The sequence below is a fragment of the Rattus rattus genome, chromosome 14, assembly GCF_011064425.1.
Source record: "Rattus rattus isolate New Zealand chromosome 14, Rrattus_CSIRO_v1, whole genome shotgun sequence".
Classification (NCBI taxonomy): Eukaryota; Metazoa; Chordata; class Mammalia; order Rodentia; family Muridae; genus Rattus; species Rattus rattus.
Genome location: NC_046167.1, coordinates 74,023,087 through 74,044,812, shown reverse-complemented (window position 1 = coordinate 74,044,812; position 21,726 = coordinate 74,023,087). Strand labels below are relative to the sequence as shown.

General features: G+C 47.5%; 2 protein-coding genes across 2 annotated transcripts in view; both read right to left on the bottom strand.

Moving 5' to 3' along the window:
• The window catches only part of Pcbd2 (pterin-4 alpha-carbinolamine dehydratase 2), a 53,519-nt gene extending 53,272 nt beyond the window's left edge, over positions 1 to 247 (bottom strand). The window contains exon 1 of the mRNA XM_032884251.1: positions 238 to 247. Within this exon, the coding sequence (XP_032740142.1) occupies positions 238 to 247 (10 nt within the window). The remainder of the gene's footprint in view (positions 1 to 237) is intronic.
• On the bottom strand, positions 191 to 12,758 carry Txndc15 (thioredoxin domain containing 15). The gene is made up of 5 exons (XM_032884867.1): positions 12,545 to 12,758; positions 9,035 to 9,513; positions 5,751 to 5,914; positions 1,900 to 2,030; positions 191 to 812 (listed from the first exon to the last, which is right to left on the bottom strand). The coding sequence occupies exons 1-5, from the start codon at positions 12,609 to 12,611 to the stop codon at positions 616 to 618; spliced, it is 1,038 nt and encodes a 345-aa protein (XP_032740758.1). The 5' UTR covers positions 12,612 to 12,758; the 3' UTR covers positions 191 to 615.
• Between the last annotated feature and the right edge of the window lie 8,968 nt (positions 12,759 to 21,726).

Below are 21,726 nucleotides of genomic sequence, written 5' to 3'. Positions count from 1 at the left end.
TAGACCAGACTCAACCTTCAGGCAAAGGCAGGGTTTTATACTTCCTTAGGATCTCAGTGTAGCTGCGTTCGGGGTTTTAAGGTATAACTGGTTAAAGTCTGTGCTCTAGCAGAGAATTAACATGTTTTCATTAGAATTAGGAATTTCTCCTAATGTCCACCATTCCTAGAAACAAGCGAAACCACTTTGAATTCTTTCAGTGACTTTATTTTTCACCTGGTCCTGTGGTAGACGCACACTTCGCCATCCCGTCCCACACTTCCTGTCCTGGCCCACGCTCCCCATCGTAGCCCACACTTCCTGTCCTAGCCCATGCTTCCCGGGGAAGTTCCACCTGTCATACAGCACTTTCCTGCTTAACAACACTAGAAGAGAAATTCATTCATTATGTTCAAGTATTAAAAACAAGAACAGTCAATTCTAGTGGACACTTTTGCATCTGCTAATTGTCACAGTAAAAACACATTTAAATGAAATCTTTTCAGCCTTTCAGTAGTTCCACAAGAACATGATTCTTGAACCTGACTTCCGTGGCAAGTCCACACGTCAGCCGCTGTAATGCTAAGTCCGCAGACGCAGGGCTAAGACCCCACGTGTTCGGGTTCAGTTCCGTCTCTACTCTGCGTGTTCCTGCTCTTGTCCTGGAATCAGCCACCGGATACTCTCAGTGCGGATGGTAGCGTACATAATGAAACTAATTAAAAAGAACAAGGAAAACACAAGCAGCCAATCCACAGTCTTTACCAGCGTGCTGGGGAGCGGGCCCAGTTGGTCAGCCTGCGTTACCACCACATTTTTCTTGGCTTCTATACCTGAAAGAGAAATTAATTGTTTCAAATCAGAAAGAAAACATATCCGAGGCTTGTCTGAAGTATGATGCATGGCATGCAAAATGACAAGCAGCCCTAAAATAAACACTACCCAAGCAGATCTTGGAAGATTTCACTTGCTTGTCAGCATGATTTGTAACTCGCCTTGTTTTCCACCACATCAAAGAATCAGGAATCCTTCCAGCCTTTCAAAGCTAAAATTCCAGAATTTCTGACTCCTCAGAGCTTTTCTCGTCATTGCGCTCTGAAGAGTTACCTTTTGTTCTCTTAAGACCAAAGTTCAACAAAATAAAGCTACTCTCAGAAGTTCCCGCAGGTTATCAAGATGCCTTTAAAAGAGTTCCTGGAAGACCTATAAGACAATTACCCACCACTGGGCAGTGATCACCAAAGACACCAGGCACCTGGAACCCTGCAATCACCAAACACAATGGCTTTCTCTCCCCATTGACTCCTCCATGACTGGTGAGTCAGGGGTCCAGCACGAGGTTCAGAGTTCCCAGCAGCCCTGTGGCATTCTCAGCCGGCTCTGAGATAACCTGAGATAAAGAGGATCTCTGCTCTTTAGTGTCGGAAGAAAACCAAGAACAATGTGCACTGAGGCGTGTTCTACTCTGCACTCATCTCTAGTGAGGGCACCTCAAGGAGAAGAGGGATGCTCACAGTCGAGGCTATGTGGCTGTAAGAAAGGGAAGTTTCTGAGGAACACATTTCTTCAACTCACAAACAACAATCAAACATTTACAAGGAATAAACCACAGGGCCATACATTTTGGCAAGTACTGAGGAATTAACTGCAACTTCTGCAAATGAATTAACGAATGGAACTTGACACAATAACAGGTCATAAGCACGGCCAACAATTCAGCTGAAGTTCACAAGCACAACTGTTAGCTGCAAGGCAAACTGAGGAAGATACATTGTTTGCTGCTACTAACATAACATTCTCTCTGAGTTCTGGGCCAGCCTGGTCTACAGAGCAAGTTCCAGGCCAGCCAGGGCTACACAGGGAGACCCTGTCTCGAAAACAAAACGAAACACCTCCCTCCACAGATGTTCTTCTCCATACCTGTCTGATTGAAAATGAAGATTTTCAGTGTTTCCAAGGTTCGATCTGTATGGTTAAACCTCGCCATTGGTTTGGCTCCTTGAAATAACAAAATGTTAGGGACAGCTACAGTGCCAAATCTGGTAGAAAGGCTGTAAAAGAAGGAAGGCAGTTAAGTTAGAAAGCCCTGTGAGAATTGGTGGAAATCAGTAAAAAGTTCGTTGTGACCTACAGTTTTTGAGAGTGAAACTTTTGACTTTTGGCCTGTTCCTTGCCACCGCCTTAGGGGGTCAGGGCTGGGGCAGTACTGCTCTGCAATCCAAGTAGCATATGATTCCAGCCATGACCCAGTGATGCCAATGTCAAAACACAGACCAGAAAATTCTAATTCGTGGATAAAGCATAGTGTGTCAATTTTCTTGACAGGAAAAAAAAAATTCAAACTTCAGAATGGCCATCCCTTCCTTCCAAAAAGATCAGCACATAGTAAGCAATTCTTTTCCAAATTGGTGCAAAGGAATCCATGATTCAATCCATACACCAGGAGGCTCAGAACTAGGAAGGGAGGGCTTGGCAGGAGTGGCCTGCAGACCTCTTTCGCCTTCACACGGTCAGTCCAGGTTCTGGGAGTGGTTTACAACAGAGCCAGCTATGACCTTTGGGAACACTGCTGAACCTCGCCATGCCTCGGTTTCTCCCAGCTCTAACAAGCAGTGTTGGGTGAGCAGTGGCACTTGTGTCATTCTGACGTTGCTGTACCATGAAACACGTGCTCCACGCTGTAATGGGAGGCAGAGGAAGGCAGCAAGGAGAGGCCAAAGCCTTCGGAAGGGAGAGCGGAAGAAGCAGGTCCACTCCCAGCGTGGCCTGCGCTTCTGAACTTGACGAGCATTGCCACTCCTTAGGCCAGCCGTGTGCAAACGTTCCGGAAGCAGACAGAGGACTTACTAAGTTAGGACTGGAGAGGTGGCTCAGGAGTCAGGAGCACATACACAGTGCTCTCCTAGAGGACCTGTATGGGGCAGCTCACCACTGCCTGCAACTTCAGCTCCAGCCCGGCCCTCTCCTCTGCCTCCACACACATTCCATGCGTGATGGCTAATCTTGGTTGTCAGTTTGACCACATGTGGAATCGACTGAAACCCCAGCAGCTGCATGAGGTATCTTCCTGGTTGGATCATTTGAAGAGAGAAGACCCACCCCAAAACTGGGCCGTACCTCAGCGGCAGCCTACATAAAAGAACGTGGAGGGAGGAGGCTTTGTTTCTGCCTGCTGCCCTCACTCTCCAGCTAGCAAGTCAGTCCTTCCATCCTGTTTGGGAGGCATCCCTCACTGAGAGCTGAACGCCCTTCTCTGGAATTCCAGTGCAGACTAGAGAGCAGCTGAGACATCCAACCTTGCAGACTCCTGATTCCATCAGGAGACAGCCATTGTTGGTCTAGCTGGACCACATCCTACAGGCTGCTCCAATAAGTCCGTGTGTGTGTGTCTGTGTGTGTGTGTATGTCTGTGTGTGTGTGTGTGTGTCTGTGTGTGTGTGTGTGTGTATGTGTATGTGTGTGTGTGTGTGTGTGTGTGTGTGTGTGTGTGTGTGTGTGTGTGTGTGTGTATGTGTGTGTGTGTCTGTGTGTGTCCGCGTGTGTCTGTGTGTCTGTGTCTGTGTCTGTGTGTCTGTGTCTGTGTGTGTGTCTGTGTGTATGTATGTGTGTGTGTCTGTGTGTGTGTCTGTGTGTGTGTCTGTGTGTGTGTGTGTGTGTGTGTGTGTGTGTGTGTGTGTGTGTGTGTGTGTGTGTGTGTGTGTGTGTGTGTGTGTGTGTGTGTGTGTACATACCATCAACTCTGTTCCTCCAGAGAACACTAATACACCATAAATAAAAAAATCTTTAAAAAACTATAATTACTAACTTGAAGGACAATTTATTTTTCATAAGCAATGAAAACAGACTGGAGAGATGGCTCAGGGTTAAGAGCACTGACTGCTCTTCCAGAGGTCCTGAGTTCAATTCCCAGCAACCACATGGTGGCTCACAACCATCTATAATGAAATCTGATGCCCTCTTCTGGTGTGTCTGAAGACCAGCATATAATAAATAAATAAATAAATAAATAAATAAATAAATAAATAAATAAATCTTATAAAAATATTTTTTTTCAAAAAGAGAAAATATGGAGAGATGGCTCAGGGAGCACTGGACTGTTCCAGAGGTCCTGAGTTCAATTCCCAGCAACCACACAGCTCACCCATCTGGGAGGTCTTCTGAGGCATGAGGTACTCACATATAACAAATAAATAAATCTTTAAAAAATATTTTTAAAAAAGAGTAAATATAAGTGTGGGGGCTCACGCCTGTAGCACTTGGGAGGCTGAGGCATGAGGACTGCTGAGAATTCAAGGCCAGTCTGGGGTGCAGAGTGAGCCTCTGTCTGGGGTGCAGAGTGAGCCTCTGTCTGGGGTGCAGAGTGAGCCTCTGTCTCAAAAAAGAAAAAGAAATGTGCGTAGGCATAAAGAAAGAGAAGACAGCCAGGCAGCAGGGGCACACGCCCCCGGTCCTAGCGCTCAGGAGGTGGAGGCAAGCAGAGCTCGGAGTTCTGGGCCAGGTTGGTCTACAGAGTGCGTTCCGGGACAGCCAGGGTTTTATAGGGAAACCTTATCTTAAAAAAAAAAAAAAAAGGGTTGGGGGATTAAGTCAGGGGGAAGCGCACTTGCCAAGGAAGACCAAGGCCCTGGGTTGGGTCCTCAGCTCCAGGGGAAAAACAAAAAAAAAAAAAAAAAAAACAAAACAAAAAAAAAAAAAAAAAAAACAACCACAAAAAAAAAAAAAGACCCCAGCCACAAAAAAAAAAAAAAGAAAAAAAAAAAAAAGGAAGAAGAAGAGGAAGAAGAAGAAGAAGAAGAAGAAGAAGAAGAAGAAGAGGAAGAAGAAGAAGAAGAAGAAGAAGAAGGAGGAGAAGAAGACGACGACGATTTAGGGAAAAAGAACATAGAGACGGCTCAGAGTTAAGTGTGCAGACTGCTCTTAAGAGAACCGGAGTTTGGCTCCCAGCCCCCATGTCCAGCACTCAGCACCTTTTCTAACTCTATCTAGCTCTGGGGGACCTAACCCCCTTTCCTAACTTCTGGAAGCACTGCATCCATGTGCACATGCGCAAAGCAGATGTGTACATTTTCTTAAGATTAAAAAGGGGCATGGAGCCGGTTAAGAGCACCGGCTGCTCTCCAGAGGACCTGGGTTAGATTCTCTGCACCCCACCTAGTGGCTCACATAACCCTGAGTTCCCAGGGTCCCTGTCCTTCCTGGGCATGGAAAAAAAAAAAAAGCCAGGAAAAATTCATGGATGTCAAAAATAAAGAAATGCACCATACTTTTAAGAGGACAATTAGGGTTGATTTGCACCCACTTAGTGGCTCAGATAACTCTTGTTCCCAGGGTCCAGGTCCTTCTTCTGTCCTTCCTGGGCATGGAGCGCACAGCCTTTATGCAGCCAGGACACCCACATGCATATGTTAAAAATATAGAAATGAAAATACTTTTAAAAGATGACAATTAAAAAGAAACCTGCCTGGGCACAGCACAGGGCTGGGAACTACACTGCAGGCTACTGCAGACAGATGTCCTTCAGTACCGCTTGTACTAATTTGGTCTGCTCTAGACTATCCAAGGTCCTCTGGCCATGCCACGTCCCTGCCATCCAGAGTCACCTGCCACTCTTCTGTCCACCACACAGAGCAGGCCGCCACCAGCTCCCAGGAGCCTGACGACCAGCAGCCTTTTACAAAGCCCCATGACCTTCCCCACTAGTAGCTTAACCAACAAGGGTTCCTGTGACCATGACATCACTGACAAGACAAGCCTCACTCGGCCAGGGATACCTGCTGTGCTGAGATGCATCCAGAGCCAAGAAGCCGAGTGTTGGAAATGCGCGAGGCAGGGAGTTAAAATGAGGAGCCAGGCTGGCAGAGAACCGGCACCATGGGGTGTAGAAGAGGACCAGCGTACAGTCACTACCATTTGGGTTTAGGAAATCCATGAGGTCCTGCAAAGCAAAGGACAAGAGTTAAAGTCAGCGTTAAATGCACAGGTGCCGGCTAGGCAAGGAAACAGGAAGGAACTCTCTAGGTTCAAGGCCAGCCTGGTCTACATAGCAAGTTCCAGGACAGTAGGGATACAAAACAAACCCAAAGTACCCGTGTGTGTTTCTGAAGGATCCCCAAGAAAGAGGACATGCTGCTGCTCTAGTGAACAAACGGCAGGAGGGAGACTGGCAGAGAGCACAAACGCACTCTCATCTCAGCTTTCCCAACACTGCGGCGATCAACTCAAGCACTAAGCACTCACAGCACACACAGACCACCGTGGCATCTGTGTGCTGTGGCATTGAATCGTACATCTCAAGTGCTATGGTTTAGGCCTTTTAAGATTTGTGCTATGTGCTTGTGAGTATGTATGCACCTTTGCACATATATGTGCATGCAGGTGCCCGTGGACGCCAGCAGAGGGCGGTAGAGCCCCTGGAACAGGAGCTACAGGCAGTAGTGGGATGCCCGACATGGGTGTTTGGAACAGAGCTCAGGTCCACTGAAGAGCAGCAGGCATCTTAACTGCTTAGCCAGAGACATTAGCTGGAGGCTCACTCCCAGCCTGTGGAGCCACTGGAAAGTAGTTCCAGCGCTGGAAGGTAAGCTCTGCTGGAAGGTCCTAGGTCACTGGAGCTCGCCCAGCTGTTGCTTATGAGTCCTCTGCCGTGTGTCTGTGCAGCACAGTGTGCCCGGTGCCTGTGAAGGCCAGAAGAGGGCATCAGATCCTCTGGAACCAGAGTTACAGATGGGTGCTGGGAATTAAACCACCGTGTGGGTACTAGGAACTGAACCCAGGTCCTCTGCAAGAGAAAGCAAGGCCTCTGAGCCATCTCTCCAGCCCTGGAGCGTGAAGGGACTGTTGGACCTGGAACTCACTATATAGAGAAGGCTGACTTCACACGCACAAACCTGCCTCCTCCCTCTCCACAGGGCTGGGCGTGTGCAGCATCTCAAACCTTGACCCTTGACCTCTTCATTTTCTTTTTCCTTCCCAGTCCCAGGAGGTGAGGAACGTTTCCAACATGTCTTCCACCACGGTATACTGCCTCATCGCAGGCCCAAAAACGATGGAGCCAAGTGACGGCTCCAGAGCGGTGAGCCCAAACGAGCTTTTCTCTTCATAAGTGGATTCCCCCAGGAGCTTTATAGATTTGTCACAGTGAGAAAAAGATGGCACATCTGTGGTGGTTTGAATGGACTTGGCCCACAAAGACTCAAGTGTTTAAACGCTTGGACCACAGGGCGTGTCCAAGCATTAGGAAGTGTGGCCTTGTTGGAGGAAATGTGTCACTGTGAGGGTGAGCTTTGAGGGCCCATGCACAAGCTCCGGGCCTCAGGAAACTCCAGTCCCCTTCTGCTGCCTTCAGATCAAGAGGTAGAACTCTCGGCTCCTCCAGCACCGGGTCTGCCTGCACACTGCCCACCATGTTAATGGACTACACCTCTGAAACTGTAAACCAGCCCCAATTAAATGTCTGCCTTTGTAAGAGTTGCCTTGATCACGTTGTCCCTTCATAGCAATAAAACCCTAAGGCAACGTCAAACACTTTCAAACTGCCATCTTGCCAGAGCTAGGATGAATATGAACGGCCAAAGGTTAGTGGCACCGCTCCTGCCACAGGCGTTCCAACTGTAACCCCGACTGGCTCGGTCACATGCGTGACAAACAAAACAGCCCTGCATGTCCTGAGGACAGCGCTTAGTGCAGTCTGGAGGGGATGTGAGCCAGGCTGACCCAGACCCTGGAGAAGCCATATGAATTAGCTATGCCATGCCCTCCACCACAGTGAGCCACCAGTGCCCTCCGAGCTAAGGTTTGCTTCTCTCAGGTAAGACGCTGCGTCCTGCTCTTCTGGCTTCTTAAACATCTACAGAAACTGTCAGCTATCACTCTAGAATCCCCCTGGGAGACCATCGTTTATCTAAGTGTCTAGAGAGCCGTGACTGGGTTTTCGGACAACGGCCTCACCGCAGAGCAAGCACTGGACTCCGTCTTTAGAGAGAAGAGAAACTTCACCGCTGCAACACATTTTCCAGCATAAATATCAAACTACAGTTTAGTCATCCAGACTTTCTTTTCTTTAAAAAAGATTTATTTAAAAAAAGAAGAAAAGATTTATTTTTATTATTTTTTAATCATGCAAGTGTATCTGAATGTAGGTGTGTGTACCCGAGTGTAGACATTGGAGGTGGCCAGAGAGAGCACTGGACTCCCTGGAACTAGAGTTACATGTGATTGTGAGCTAGGATTTGAACTCAGGACCTCTGGACGAGCAGTCAGGACTCTTTCCTTTTTTTTTTTTTTTTTTCTTTTTTTTTTTTTTTTCGGAGCTGGGGACCAACCCAGGGCCTTGTGCTTACTAGGCAAGCGCTCTACCACTGAGCTAAATCCCCAACCCGCAGTCAGGACTCTTAAACACTGAGCCATCTCTCTCCAACCCCTCAGACTTTTAAAACATGTTCGTTTGTTTATTCATTCGGTGGCGCTGGGGATTGTACCCAGGGCCTCCCACTAGCTAGGTAAGCGCTCTCTCACTGGGCTGATCTCAGCTCTAGAAAAGAGCACTGCTGTGATTCTGATCCCGAGCACCTACATGTCCAGTGGGATGTTCCCATGGCCTTGGTGGTGAGATGGCTAGCTTTTCATCACCTAAACGTCATCTTCTCTTTTTAAGACAGCAGGGCTGGAATACAAAAAGACTTGGGCTCAATCCCCAGCGCATGGTGGTGCTGACCCCAGCACTCCAGAGGTGGGTCATGGGTCATATTTTGCTACAAAGCCAACCTTGGTCACCTGAGACCCGTGTCAAAACAGAGCGGCTGGCTGCGCTGCGGCAGTCATTCAACACCATCCTAACGGAGTAACGAGTAACCGAGTAACCGGAAGAGGCTGAGCAGAGGATGCTGAGGCAGCCTGCTCTCTGGCCACGCCCACCTGAGCCCAGGGGTTGGAGGTCAACCCCAACGATACCCATTTGAAAGTTGGTGAGCACTAGATCATAAGGTGAGTTTGAAGAGAAAGACAGAGACATCGAGACAGACATAGAGACATGCAGACATTAACACATGCTTCCTACCTGGGACATATTTAAAATCTTCAGAGTGAAGTTTTCTAGCCCGGTCACATTCCTCTCCTCACAGTTCACCTTGGGGGACTTGAGGCTGTCGGTGCTGTTGGCATCCTCAGTGGCTACGGGCTCGGCCTCTGCCACTCCAGGCTCAGCATAGTACTCCTCTTCCCGATCCTGGAAGCCGCCTGCACCCTGAAGCCCAAAGAGGTTCTCTCGGCCACCGCAGCGCGGGTCTTCGTCTCCCTGCGCACTGCAGGTGCCATCGTGGGCCTCGGTGCTCCGTTGGTCCTCGGCTGCCCCGGGAATCACCGACAGCACCACCATGGGATCTCCGCGGGGACCCAGAGAGGCATCAGAGGGCTCCGCCACTCTTGCCTGGCCCCGATGGCCCTGTGCAGCCTCCTCTTCATTCAGGTACACAGATTCAACCTGGAGAGCTGGGACCGGCTGCTCCTCCTGCCACGTGTGACCACTGTCCTCTGCAACTAAAGCAGGGCAGCATATTGTCATATTTGAAAGCAAAGGAACCCCAAAGACTTAAACAATTATCTTCCAAAATGAGACCTACCCCCCGACAGAGAAAAAAGTTTCCATTTTACTCTAAGAGAGCCACTACCATCTCCAGTTCCGGAGACCACAGGCAGGGATGCTGTAGAAAAGATTCCAAGTAAAAAGGCAAACCCAGAACACACCAGAAATCTGCCAGTTGTCATGTGAAGTACAAAAACAAAAACAAACAAAACACTGCAATGCAGGCAACCAGTTAGGAAAAGATAACAAGGACACAAAGAAAAGAATAACAGTGGTGGCCTCAACAGTAGAACTAGGGCTGCAGAGATGGCTCAGCGGTTAAGAACACTGACTGCTCTTCCAGAGGTCCTGAGTTCAATTCCCAGCACCCACATGGTGGCTCACACCCATCTGTAATGGGATCTGATGCCTTTTGCTGGTGTGTCTGAAAACAGCTACAGTATACTCATATACATAAAATAAATAAATCTTAAAAAAAAAAATAGTAGAGCCAGTTTATGCTTATCCCCGACTACCTCATGAATAAATGAGACTCCAACTATGGCTATTTTATTTTGACAATTAGTAAGCCCTAATCTACTCTTCTAACTAACCTGGCTATCTTCCCCCTGGTGTATTCCAGATACTTAGTTTCTCCTGGCCACCTGCTCTTGGTCCATCCCCCTGTAGACCTGGTCAGAGATGTTCTTGCTTCTCCCCAGCTTAAAACTCTTTCAGTGGCATCCCCTGCCCTGTGTGACTGTCTGGCCCCTGATCACTTCCACTGTCCCCATCCTGCCTCGGACCATTCCTGAGGATGTTTTCTTGGCTAAGAAAGTCCTCTGCTCCACCTCTCCACCTCCAGGCAAACCCAGTATCCTTCAGATGGAGGCACTAAGTTTCACTTCTATAAGGACATCCATCCTAACCAGGGTAAGCAGTCTCCAGATGGTACCCAGTAAAGCCGTGCGCTTCCCTTGACCTATTCTCTTCCCTTATAATTCACTTAATAATTTGTATCCATTTGATACTTGCCTTACCGTCTATGTAGGAGGGCAGGCCGTCTACTTTGTCTAACCCTTCCGTGCAGCCATGGTGCCCAGCAGTACAATGGACAGGATTCATGGAAAGACTCAGAAAGCTGAACACCGTGGATGAATCACACCTATAATCCCAGTCATAGTGAGCCTGAGGCAGGGGGATTTCCATGACTTCAAACTAGGATAGGCTACATTGTGACACATGCCAAAAACAAAAAGTAACAAACTAACAACTGCTATCTGACTCCCTGGTCTAAGCCACTACAGGATCTCAGAACTCAGGCCCGGTGCTCACTCCCATTCCTAGGTACCTGAGAAGCACCCTTAAAAACAGACGCTAGTCGCTCAGTACTATCTGTTGTGGGGAGCGGGGGAAGCCTTATATTTTCAGCCACTCAGAGGAGGAGTCCACTGGTGACAGTTCCTTTATGGCCTATCTATAGCCTAGACACATGACCAATACCCTAGTCAGATATCTTCATGGTCTGCATGAATGTGTGAATGTATCCTGCATTTTGCAAGGGGTTCACAATGGCTGTCAACCCTGGGAAATCTGAATATTTAGTGAGAAACTGTTAATGTATGCATTGAATGTAGAGGAACTAAACCCAATATTGTTTTGTTTCTTTTGTTTGCCACAGGCTTTGAACTCCTGATCCTTCTGCCTCTACCTATGCTGGGCTGAGATCACAGGCCTGCTGGACCCATCTAGAACCTTAAGCTAGCACAGGCCAAAGGGAGCAGTTTCCCAGCATGGCTGCTTTCTGGTAAGGAACACCACTGGCCTGTAATAACTCCTGGGGCAGAGAACCAGGGCTTATTACAACCCTGGGACCCCCATTCTCTCCTTGTTCCAATGCCTTCTTTTTGAGAAAGAATTCCAGACATCTTTACCTTTAAGGCAAGTGATTAACTAGAATGAAAATTCCAAATGTCGGCTGTTAGATCTGACAAGACACTGGCTTCCATCACGGGCCCTCATCTCTAGCTGCCTAACATCGAAAGAGGATTTAGGTTCTGAATTTCAGTTTCAGGTTCGGCATCCCTAAAGGGAAACAATGAGGTCTGTAATCACAGCCCTAGGCAGGCAGGAGAGGGGGCCAATCTGAGCTGGCTCAAAACAACAACAATAGCAACAAAAATGTTTGGTGTAAACCAGTCGGTGGTAGCATTTAATCCCAGCACCCGGGAGGCGGAGACAGGCAGATCTTTTGAGTTAGAAGCTAGCCTGGCCTACAGAGTGAGTTCTAGGGCAGCCAGGCTACAAAGAGAAAGGGAGTCTCGAAAAACAAACATTAAATAAATACATATACATAAAACAAAAAGGAACAAGAGAAATGGGCTTGAATAGGAGTGGATAAAAGATCCATGAACTAAGTCCTCTCTCTGCTCCCCATTCTAGCACAGAATGGCTCCTTTCCCTCACCTAAAGGGATCCCCACATAAACACGGGCCACCGGAATTTGATGTTAGTTTTCTGGTGTTTTCTTCATACTGAGTGAGAGTGACCACCTTCAAAAAATGCCCCAGCTGAATGGACTCCAGGATGAACGTTGAAGTCAGAGAGACTTCAGGCTCTGATAGTTACTAGAAAGTGCGAACACGCAAATTGTTTACTCCCCTCCGAGCCTCCTCATCGCCAGCCTGTGAAATGAAGGTATTAATGGAAGCTGTCTCCCACGGCTGCTGGAAGCACTGAAGGAGGTCATGATGTAGCGCATCACTCACTCAGAGCTCTGGGATTCTAATCAGGCCACAACAAAAGTCAGGTGTCTGTTAGGATGGTGGTTAATAATAAAGTGCGCATCGCAAAGGGTAGCCGGTCAGGCCTGCTGAGGGGCCTGGGCAGACTCGGCCTCCACCGCCCACCGCGCCCGCACCGCCGCGCACCGTCCCGCACCACCCGCGGGTGGCAGCGCGTCGCCGCCCCACGCAACTGCCTTCGCTCGGCCAGGTCCGCACTCACCCTCCAGGCCGCGGGCCGGAAGGCCCAGCACCCACAGCAGTATTTGCCACCAGCATAGGAGTTGCATGGCGCGCGACAGGGAGCCGCGGCGACAGCCACCGCGGTGGAAGACAACCGGCGCACAGCAACCGGAGTCGCGCCCCCAACCCCAGCAAGACTAGGGGGAGGAGAGCCGAGAGCGCAGGCGTGGCCGCGGGCCGCCATGTTGACTCCTGGCAGCCGCGGCAGCGGCCATCTTGGAGTCGGGCGGTCGGCCTCCTGCCAGTCCTGTGAGACCTGATCTAGAAAGAAGCCGCTTTGGGAAACAAGTGTCAAAGCGTGATTCGAGCCGCCATCAGTACACCTTCCCATGACATCTCCTCGCTGCTTGCGGCACATACTGCGCCTATGTATGGAGTTAATACCTTTCATTTCAAGAGACAAAAAGTCTGAGAAACTTTTAAGTGCACAATGGAGGAGGGTAGCAGAACCTTGGGTGATCGCAGATAGTCTGATGTATTACTTCAGCATGTTATACACTGGCTTGTGTTGCCAGACAGAGACTAGATCCAGTTAAGTTTGAATTTCGCATAACTGCTAAGTTACACACAAGTGCATGCGCGTGTGTGTATGTGTGTAACTGTCTACCCTATAATTTGCTACATCTGGCAAATAGGTGGTTTTAACACTGGTGCTCATAAATACTAAAAGACTGACACTTGGGCGTGCCGAGTACTTTGAATTAAGGAAAATTGGAAGGCCTTTTCAGAAGCAGCTTCAGAACCATGGCCTAGCCAGGTGTGGCCCAAAATCACGCCTAAAACCCCAGCTCTTGGAAATCTGTGAGGCAGGAGAATTACTGTAGGTTCCAAGCCAGTCCAGGCTACATCACGAATTCCAGACCAGCAGGGGCTTCAGAGTGAGAATTTGTCTCATAAGTGAGAGGTGGGGGAGAGGAGGGAAAAGGAAGAAGAGAGAGGAGAGGGAGTGGAAGGGATAAGAATAGAAGGGAGGGGGGGAGGGAGAGGGAAAGATAACTTTGAGATTAAGAGCAAATACTGCTTTTGCAGAAGGCCAAGGGTTATGAGCCAAAGGTCTTGGCACTCTGGAGTCCAGACGCTGTAATACTTAGTAGTTGGGTGCTGGCCCTCTGCCACTCAAACCCTAAGGCAATGTGCCTCTGACCTGAGTACTTAAGAGTCTAGCATTTAAAGCTTGGAGCCTGAGCCTGGTGGAGCGACTCAATCACTAAGAGTGAGTCCAGGACCATGGTTTGATTTCCAGTGCCCACATGGCAGCCCACAGCCTTCTTCAGCTCCAGCTCTGGGATCTGGTACCACCTTGTAGCCTCCATCGGTACCCATACTATGTACACATGTATGCAGGCAAAGCACCCATGAACATAAAATGTAAATAATTTTTTACTTAAATAAAAGTTTAGATCCAGTGCTGGTTAATGTTTACTACAATCTTGACAAAATGACAAGTTATAGTCATCTGAGAAGGAACCTGGACTGAGAAAATGCCTCCATAAGGTGGGGCTGTAGGGAACCTATAGAACGTTTTCCTAATTAGTGATTGATGTGGGCCCATTGTAGGTGGGGCCACCCCAGGCTGTTGGTTCTGGATTCTATAAGAAAGCAGGCTGAGCAAGCCAGAAAGCAGCACCCCTCTATGTCCTTGGCATTAGCTCCCACCTCCAGGTTCCTGCCCCATTTGAGTTCCTCCCTTGCTTTTCGTTCCTTCAGTGAGGGACTATGATGTGGAAGTGTAAGACAAATAAACCCTTTCCTCCACAACTTGCTTTGGTCATGGTGTTTGACACAACAGAAACCCTAAAGCACATGCATACACACAACAGGAGAAACCCTAATTTAACTATCTCGCCAGCAGCAGATGGGACACGTGCCAATTCCAGTGACGTGATTACAAACCTTCAGGTTTGCCCTGGGTTTTGCTAGAATTAAATGTATTAAGACACATGGACTAGGATCTTTCATATAAAATGTTGACACTAATTACAATTGTTATACACATCAACACACTGGTTGCAGGACATTTGATCACAATGTGAACCCAGCGATTGTGTTATTTACTAGAAATAAGCTGTTTCTAGTTATGGTGTGGCTCGGCCTTAGCATATACCTTTAATTCCCCCGGCTGGTATACAAAAAGGCCCTTAGTACACACATTTAATCTCAATGAAGGTAAAGTTAGTTTGTAGAAGGAAGCACCCGTGTTTGAAAGTGTTATCTAATTGAGTGGCAGACAAAGAGACGAATCAGAGAAAGATTTGACAGAATAGGATACGCCCAACTCTCACAAGGAGAGGAAAGGGAAGCTACTTAAGAGAAGAATGCAGAGAAGAGGGGGTTGGGTATTTGGCTCAGTAGTAGAGCTCTTGCCTAAGAAGCGCAAGGGTCCTGGGTTCGGTCCCCAGCGCCGGAAAAAATGCAGAGAGGTAGTCTTACCGGGAGAGTTGTTCAGAGACAGGTTGAAGAGAGAGAACAAGCTAGACATAGGTGAAAAAGAGCCAGAGAAGGAGGAGGAGCCAGATTAGAACAGATTGCCCAGTCTTCCAGGTATCAGGTGCCACTGGCCAATGGGTGTCTCCAACTTTGTACTTCCTACACTGGAGTGCACTTTTTTAACAGATTTATTTATTTCATATATGTGGGTACACTGTCATTGTCTTCAGACACACCAGAAGAGGGCATCATATGCCCATCTTTACAGATGGTTGTGAGCCACCATGTGGTTGCTGGGATTTGAACTCAGGACCTCTGGAAGAGCAGTCCGTGCTCTTAACCACTGAGCCATCTCTCCAGCCCATGGAGTGCATGTTCCTTAATACTATTTCCTAGTCTTGAAAAGTAAATAAATCTTAAACTCAGCACTCTGGAGGCAGAGTCAGGAGTATCTCAATTAACAGGCCCTCCTGGTCTACATACAGAGTCCAGGCCACCTAGGGATACATAGTAAGACTATCTAAAAAAAAAAAAAAAAAGAAAAGAAAGAGAAAAAAAAAGGTAATGATAAATAAAGAATAAAGCTGGTTGGGGATTTAGCTCAGTGGTAGAGCGCTTGCCTAGCAAGCGCAAGGCAGCGCAAGGCCCTGGATTCGGCCCCCAGCTCTGAAAAAAAAGAAAAGAAAAAAAAAAAAAAAAAGAATAAAGCTCCCCAGCACTGCCGGCCTGGTCCAGCCCTCCGGAGAGACAAGAGGCATCTTGCTAAGTTCTTCCCGAGTGCCTGATTCATAGAGGGAATTTGTATCTATTATGGGGTTTTAGGTTTATTTTTAAGTGGATTTATGCGAGTCAGCATGAGTTTAAATGCACCACATGCATGTAGATGCCTGAAGGATGCTGCTATACGGTGCTGGATCTTCGAGAACTGAAGTCGAAGGCTGCTGTGAGCTACTTGATGTGGAACTGAACCCAGAATGGCTGCAGGAGTAGTAGTACATGCTCGAAAGGTGGAACCGCCTCTCCAGCCCGTGTTTGCCTTTTAAAGACAACTTCTCTGTGTGTGGCCAGCAGGTTTTGAACTCTTGATCCTCCTGTCTTGGCCTCCCAAGCAGGGCACGAGGTTGGGATTTAGCTCAGTGGTAGAGCGCTTGCCTAGGGAAGCCCAAGGCCCTGACTGATCCCCAGCTCAGAACCAAAAAAAAAAAAAAAAGAAACAGGGCACGTGGCAATGTGAAGTGACTACCTTTTGCTTTATAACCAGGCCATTTCACTTCGCAATGAAAGATCTTTAAATATAAGCTGAATTCATTGAATACACGTTGGGGAATATATTCAGTCATTTTATCACCTTTGGGCTGTTTTTATAAAACTGACTCAATGGCTTTTACTTTTACGTGTATCTGTGTGTGCCTTTGTGAAGGCGTGTGTACTAGGTGTATGCAGTTGACTGGTAAGATCCCCCTGGAACTGGAGTCACAGGCAGCTGTGAACCTCATGATGCTGCCCTTGCAGTTACAACAAAGATTCCAATGAGCTCCTTCAATAATTTAGTGTTTACCCAAGATGTTTAGCATACAAGACTGCACGGTGAGTTCCAGGCTGGCCAGCACTAGGGTTACCTGGGAGACTGTCTCTAAGGGAGACATTTACTCCAATTTGACACACTCAGAAACAAAACTTCATGTTCAAGTCACGGGGAAGATTGCAACAAGGCTAAGGCTAGACTATTAGTCTGAATTCAAAACCTTTCAAACCATGCTGTGTTGATTGCCAATTCACTCAAATGCGATGCTGGACTGTTCCCCCAAGTCCTCTGGGGTGAGGACGCACACCACAGCTTGGGGTTGTTGTAGGGGAAGAAATGTTCAAAGAGGTCTCCTGGGAGGTCTCTAGTTCTCTGGGAGCCATCAGTGGGTGCCCCAGGACCCCATCTCTTCCCCCTTTCTCCTCCTGGCCACAAGCGAGCAACTTCGCTCTACCAGGTAATCCCTACAAGAGACGCTGCTTCAGCACAGGTTCAAAAGCAGTGGAGCCCCCGAGTCTGTGAGCCAAAGTGAGCCTTTCCCCTTCATAAGCTTGTCACCTGGGGTAGGTGACACAGTGGCAGAAAGTCAACATATGCCAATAACTATAATAACCGCTTTTATAAACATTTAAATAAACTAATTTTGGACTTGGACCAGTGCATACCTGTAGTCCCAGCTCCAAAGGATCGCTTAGGCCTAGGAATTTGACGCCAGTGACCCTGTCACAAAATAAATAAGCTGGTTCATCCTATACACTAATAAGGTGCCTAGAGAGAGGGGTTTAAGATTACCAGAGATGATAACCTCTAAGAAGGTTAGCTTCTGGGGAAGGATAAATTGGAGAGAGTAAGATGAGAGCACCTCCTCCCTTGTTATTAGAGAGGGGACGAAGACAAGCTGCTTCCTCTGCGAGGAAGGGGGCCGTGCCAAGACTGGTTGTCATGCCCACCATTCCTGGCCCAGAGGTAGGCTAAGCTCAAGTTCAAGGTAGGATATACATAGTGAGCTCATCTCAACAAACGAAAAAACAAAAGCCTCTTCAAGTGTGTACTGGTTACTTTTTGTAATAAAACATTGTGACCAAAAGCTTATGGAAGGGTTCATTTTGATTTATGGGTCCAGAGGGAAGGTCTGGAATGGCACCAAGCAGCCAGGTTAGGAGGTTGAGTGTCACCTCTTCGACCACAAACCGAGTAAGTCAACTGGGAAATCGGCAAAACGTAAACTCTCAAAGCCTGCCCCCGGTGACATATTTCTTCCAAAAAGAGGTCCAAGGCTAAAATTTGAAAACAAGAGGAATGGACTTGCTACTGGTAGTGGGTCTCAGGTCAGGATTCCCAGGGTCTTGGCATCTTATACAAGAAAGATATATTCAGATTGCAAAGTTAGCAAAGTTACCTTATCCAGAGCAAAACAACAGAATAGAAAGGTTATTCCTTGAGCTTTTTATGGAGTGTAAAGGAAGGAGTGGCTAGTTCCTAAGAGTTATAGGTTTCTATTTTGATTGACAGATTATTCTATAACCATTTCCCAACTCTGTATGTCCCTTCCCACAATGCATCTGACTTTAGTCATATGCACGTCCAATTACACACAGGTATAATAATGGTAAATAGAGCGTTCTCCCTAAAAATCCACTTTGAGGACAAACTGAACAGAATCTATCAGATGGGACAGTCGTTAAGGAAAAGGGAAATTTATTCCACTGTTCAGAGCAGTATGTGCAAACAGGCAGGGTCCTGGTTTGCTAGGTACATTGCTAAGAGAGGGACGTGTGTATGGCATATGCAGGTAAGGGTTCCAAGTTGCCAAGTGCTTTACAGGAAGAGGAGCAGTCACACAGTCCAAAGCAAGTGGAGTCCTAGGCTGCTAAACTATTCCCTATGTTCACTTGCTTGAGGCTTAGTGGTATTCCACAACTCTTATGTCTGCAAAGGGACACCCTGGAATCAGACATGAACTTGAAATGCCCCTTAGAGTTCGGTCCCCAGCTCCGAAAAAAAGAACCCCCCCCCAAAAAAAAGAAAGAAATGCCCCTTAGAACAAACGCATCACTTCAAAATGGGAACCCTTGGTTATATCTCTCCTCTCCTCCTCCTCCCTCCCTTACCCTCCCTCCCTCCTCCTCCTCCCTCTTTCTCTATCTCTCAGAATCTTCCCCAGGCATGGTAGCACACGCCTTTAATCCCAGCACTTGGAGGCAGAGGCACATGGATGTCTGAATTCAAGGCCAGCCTGATTTACAAAGAGAATTCCAGGACAGCTAGGGCTACACAGAAAAACCCTGTAACCATACTTACTGGTTACCTCACTGGCTTCTTAGATCTACCACCCTTCTCCACCCCAATCCCTTCCAACCTCCAACACCAGGTAGGCAGGAGAGGTTAGAAGGGAAAGGGCACAGGTCTCTTCAGACTATTTGCTGACTGGGACTGTCGAGTTCCCTGGGGCAACGCTGATCTTCATTGTCAGGGTATCTCCAGTCAGCATGCGGCAATCCAGCAGACAGCAAAAGCAGCAGCAGCCACCTCTGCAGCCTCTCTGGCACTTTTATACCCTCTCAAGAGTCCCCAGACTTCCAATCGTAAACTGTCTTCAGCTGACAGGACTGTGCCCCTCCCAGAGCAGGAGACAAATCAGTCAGTTGCTGGGGACAATCTGAAGTAGCCCCAAATCCCACATCTGAGATTATGACAAAAACATATTCACATAATGTTTTTAAGGAAATAAAAACAATCTCACTACAAAACCTTGTCTCAAAACATAACAAGAGTCATGTGTATCCATGCAGCGGGACAGGGCTTCAGGCTGCAGGCAGAGACTATACACCTAGTTTTATGCAGTGCAGGGGATCCAACCCAGGGCTTCGACTATAATAAACCAGCACTCTATGGTACACATCCAGACACATAACCTACCTTTCTTTAACTTATTATCAGAAAATATTTTGAACATGACCTTGTTGGCCAAGCACTAAGGCATATATATCCCCAGAATCCCAGGACTTGAGAAGCGTAGCAGCAGGATCAGGAGTTCAAGATCACCTTTTGCTACAAAGAAAATACTAAAATGAACAAACAAAAATCAATGTCACTAAGTTTTCTTTTAAACATTTCATTTCTAGTTTTTCAAGACAAGATAGGGCTTCTCTGTGTATCTTTGGCTGTCCTGGAACACGCTGTGTAGACCAGGTAGGCCTCTAAGTCAGATCTGCAGGCCCCAGCCCCTGAGTGCTAGGATTGAAGGCATTACCCAAAAGACCTTTTATTTCTTAGGTCATCTTGTCATACCAATGCACAAGGAAGCTATCGAAAATCAAAATGACCAAGAAAGGCTGACATCAGGTAAAATACTCATCGTAGAAGCATGATGACCAGAGATTGAGCGTCAAAATCCAGGTAAAGATAGGAGAGGAGGAGGTCCTCTGACCTCCACATTTGTGCCTGGGACGAGCAAGCCCAGACAAATGCATCGTACTCATACAACAGTAAACATTTTTAAATGACCAAGGAACCTGACTAGCTCCTACTAAGCTAAGTCGGGGTGCTTTGAACCAAACAGTGAGTGGTCGCAGTAGAATGTCATCTACTGCCTGTGTTGGAACATTTAGTTCATGGGCTGCGGGGACGGCTCGGTGGGTAAAGTTGCTTGCCAACAAGCCTAACAACCTCAGAGAGCAGACTCCTGGGTGAGGTCCTCTGACCACCGGTGTATATCGTATGGGGGCTACACAGACTAAAGAAATAAAAGTCAGACTTAAAGTGCGACTTTGCAGACATTAAAAACACTTTCAAGCATGTTCCAATGGACTTCCATAACCTTTGGAACATAATAGAGAACAAACTCATTCTGAAAGCCAGTAGTATGGGGCTGGAGATATGGCTCAGCAGGTAAAAGCACTTGATGCTCTTCCAGAAGACCCAGGTTCAGTTCCCGGCACCCTTAGCGGCTCACAACTGCCTGCAACTCCCGTTCTGGGGACTGGATACACTCTTCCGGCCTCCTCAGGCACCAGCCGCATGGGCATGTGGTGTGTGTGCATACAAGTGAAACATCCACACATATAAACTAAAATACATATAAATCTTTTAAAAATAAATGAAACCAGTAGGTAAAAGAATCCTCCGCGTCTTGCACAAAATGTAGTTTTGATCGTGGGATTTGATCGTGGGAAAGCTTACGTTTGGGTGGCAGATGCCTGTACCCCTAACACCTGGAAGACAGACAGGAGACTGAGACTCTCAGTATGTTAAGACATCTACCGCCTCTCCGCTAGATCTCCGCCATCATGGACACGAGTCGCGTGCAGCCCATCAAGCTGGCTAGGGTAACTAAAGTGCTGGGCAGGATCGGATCGCGGGGACTTCAAAGGCCCTTGTTCGAGGGGTGACACCCTGTTGGAAAAAGAGAAGCTCCTGGGTTCTGATATCCACTCCTAGCCCATGGAATGACCTGCAACTGTTAAATAAAGCATTTGTATTCACAAAAAAAAAAAAAAAAAAAAAAAAAAAGACATCTACCATAAAAGCAGGGCTAACGTAATCCTTCACGGTGACACTGAACGCTTCCCCTGCGACAGGAGTGGTGTCTCTCTACTTATCCGACACTTGAGATTTTAGCAAGTGCACTAGGCAATAAATCACAGAAGAGAAAGAGACATTAAAGTTGTAGAGTAAAACCGTATGCAGAGAGCATGACCTTGTAGGACAGCCCCAAACTCATAGTGTCTCAAGTTACTACACATTCACTCACTATAAGCTGCTCTCCGAGTTTCGATTTTCCCGGCTAGCGCTATGTGATGTGACACTCTCAAGTGGTGTTGGGCAGCAACCGCAAGGCAGTTCCCAGCCCTGCTTTTTTTAAGTTTTTAGAACCTTACTATTATGGGCTGGAGAGATGACTAGGTGGGAAAGAAGGCTTGCTGCTCCTGCAAAGGACCCTGGTGTCCTTTATACAGAGGCTTACAACCATCCAAAATTCCAGTTCCAGAGGACCTGGCATCTTCTTCTGCACTCCAAGTACAAGCACACTTGTGGCACACATACATACATGTAGGAAACATTCACACGTATAAAACAAAAATAAATCTGAGGATATATATTACCTGTGTATGTGTATACGGAAGCACAGGACACATGTGGAGATTAAAGGACAACTCTGTGGAACTGGGCCAGTTCTCCTTGAGCCAGTATGTGGCTTCTAGGAACAG

Bases quoted from the DNA above. Each gene is read 5' to 3' on its own strand.
- Txndc15 (XM_032884867.1), bottom strand. From the start codon at position 12,611: ATGCAACTCCTATGCTGGTGGCAAATACTGCTGTGGGTGCTGGGCCTT. The intron at 9,514-12,544 runs GTGAGTGCGGAC...GCCCTGCTTTAG, and splicing joins TCCGGCCCGCGGCCTGGAGG to TTGCAGAGGACAGTGGTCAC. The intron at 5,915-9,034 runs GTAGGAAGCATG...TTTGCTTTGCAG, and splicing joins AGATTTTAAATATGTCCCAG to GACCTCATGGATTTCCTAAA.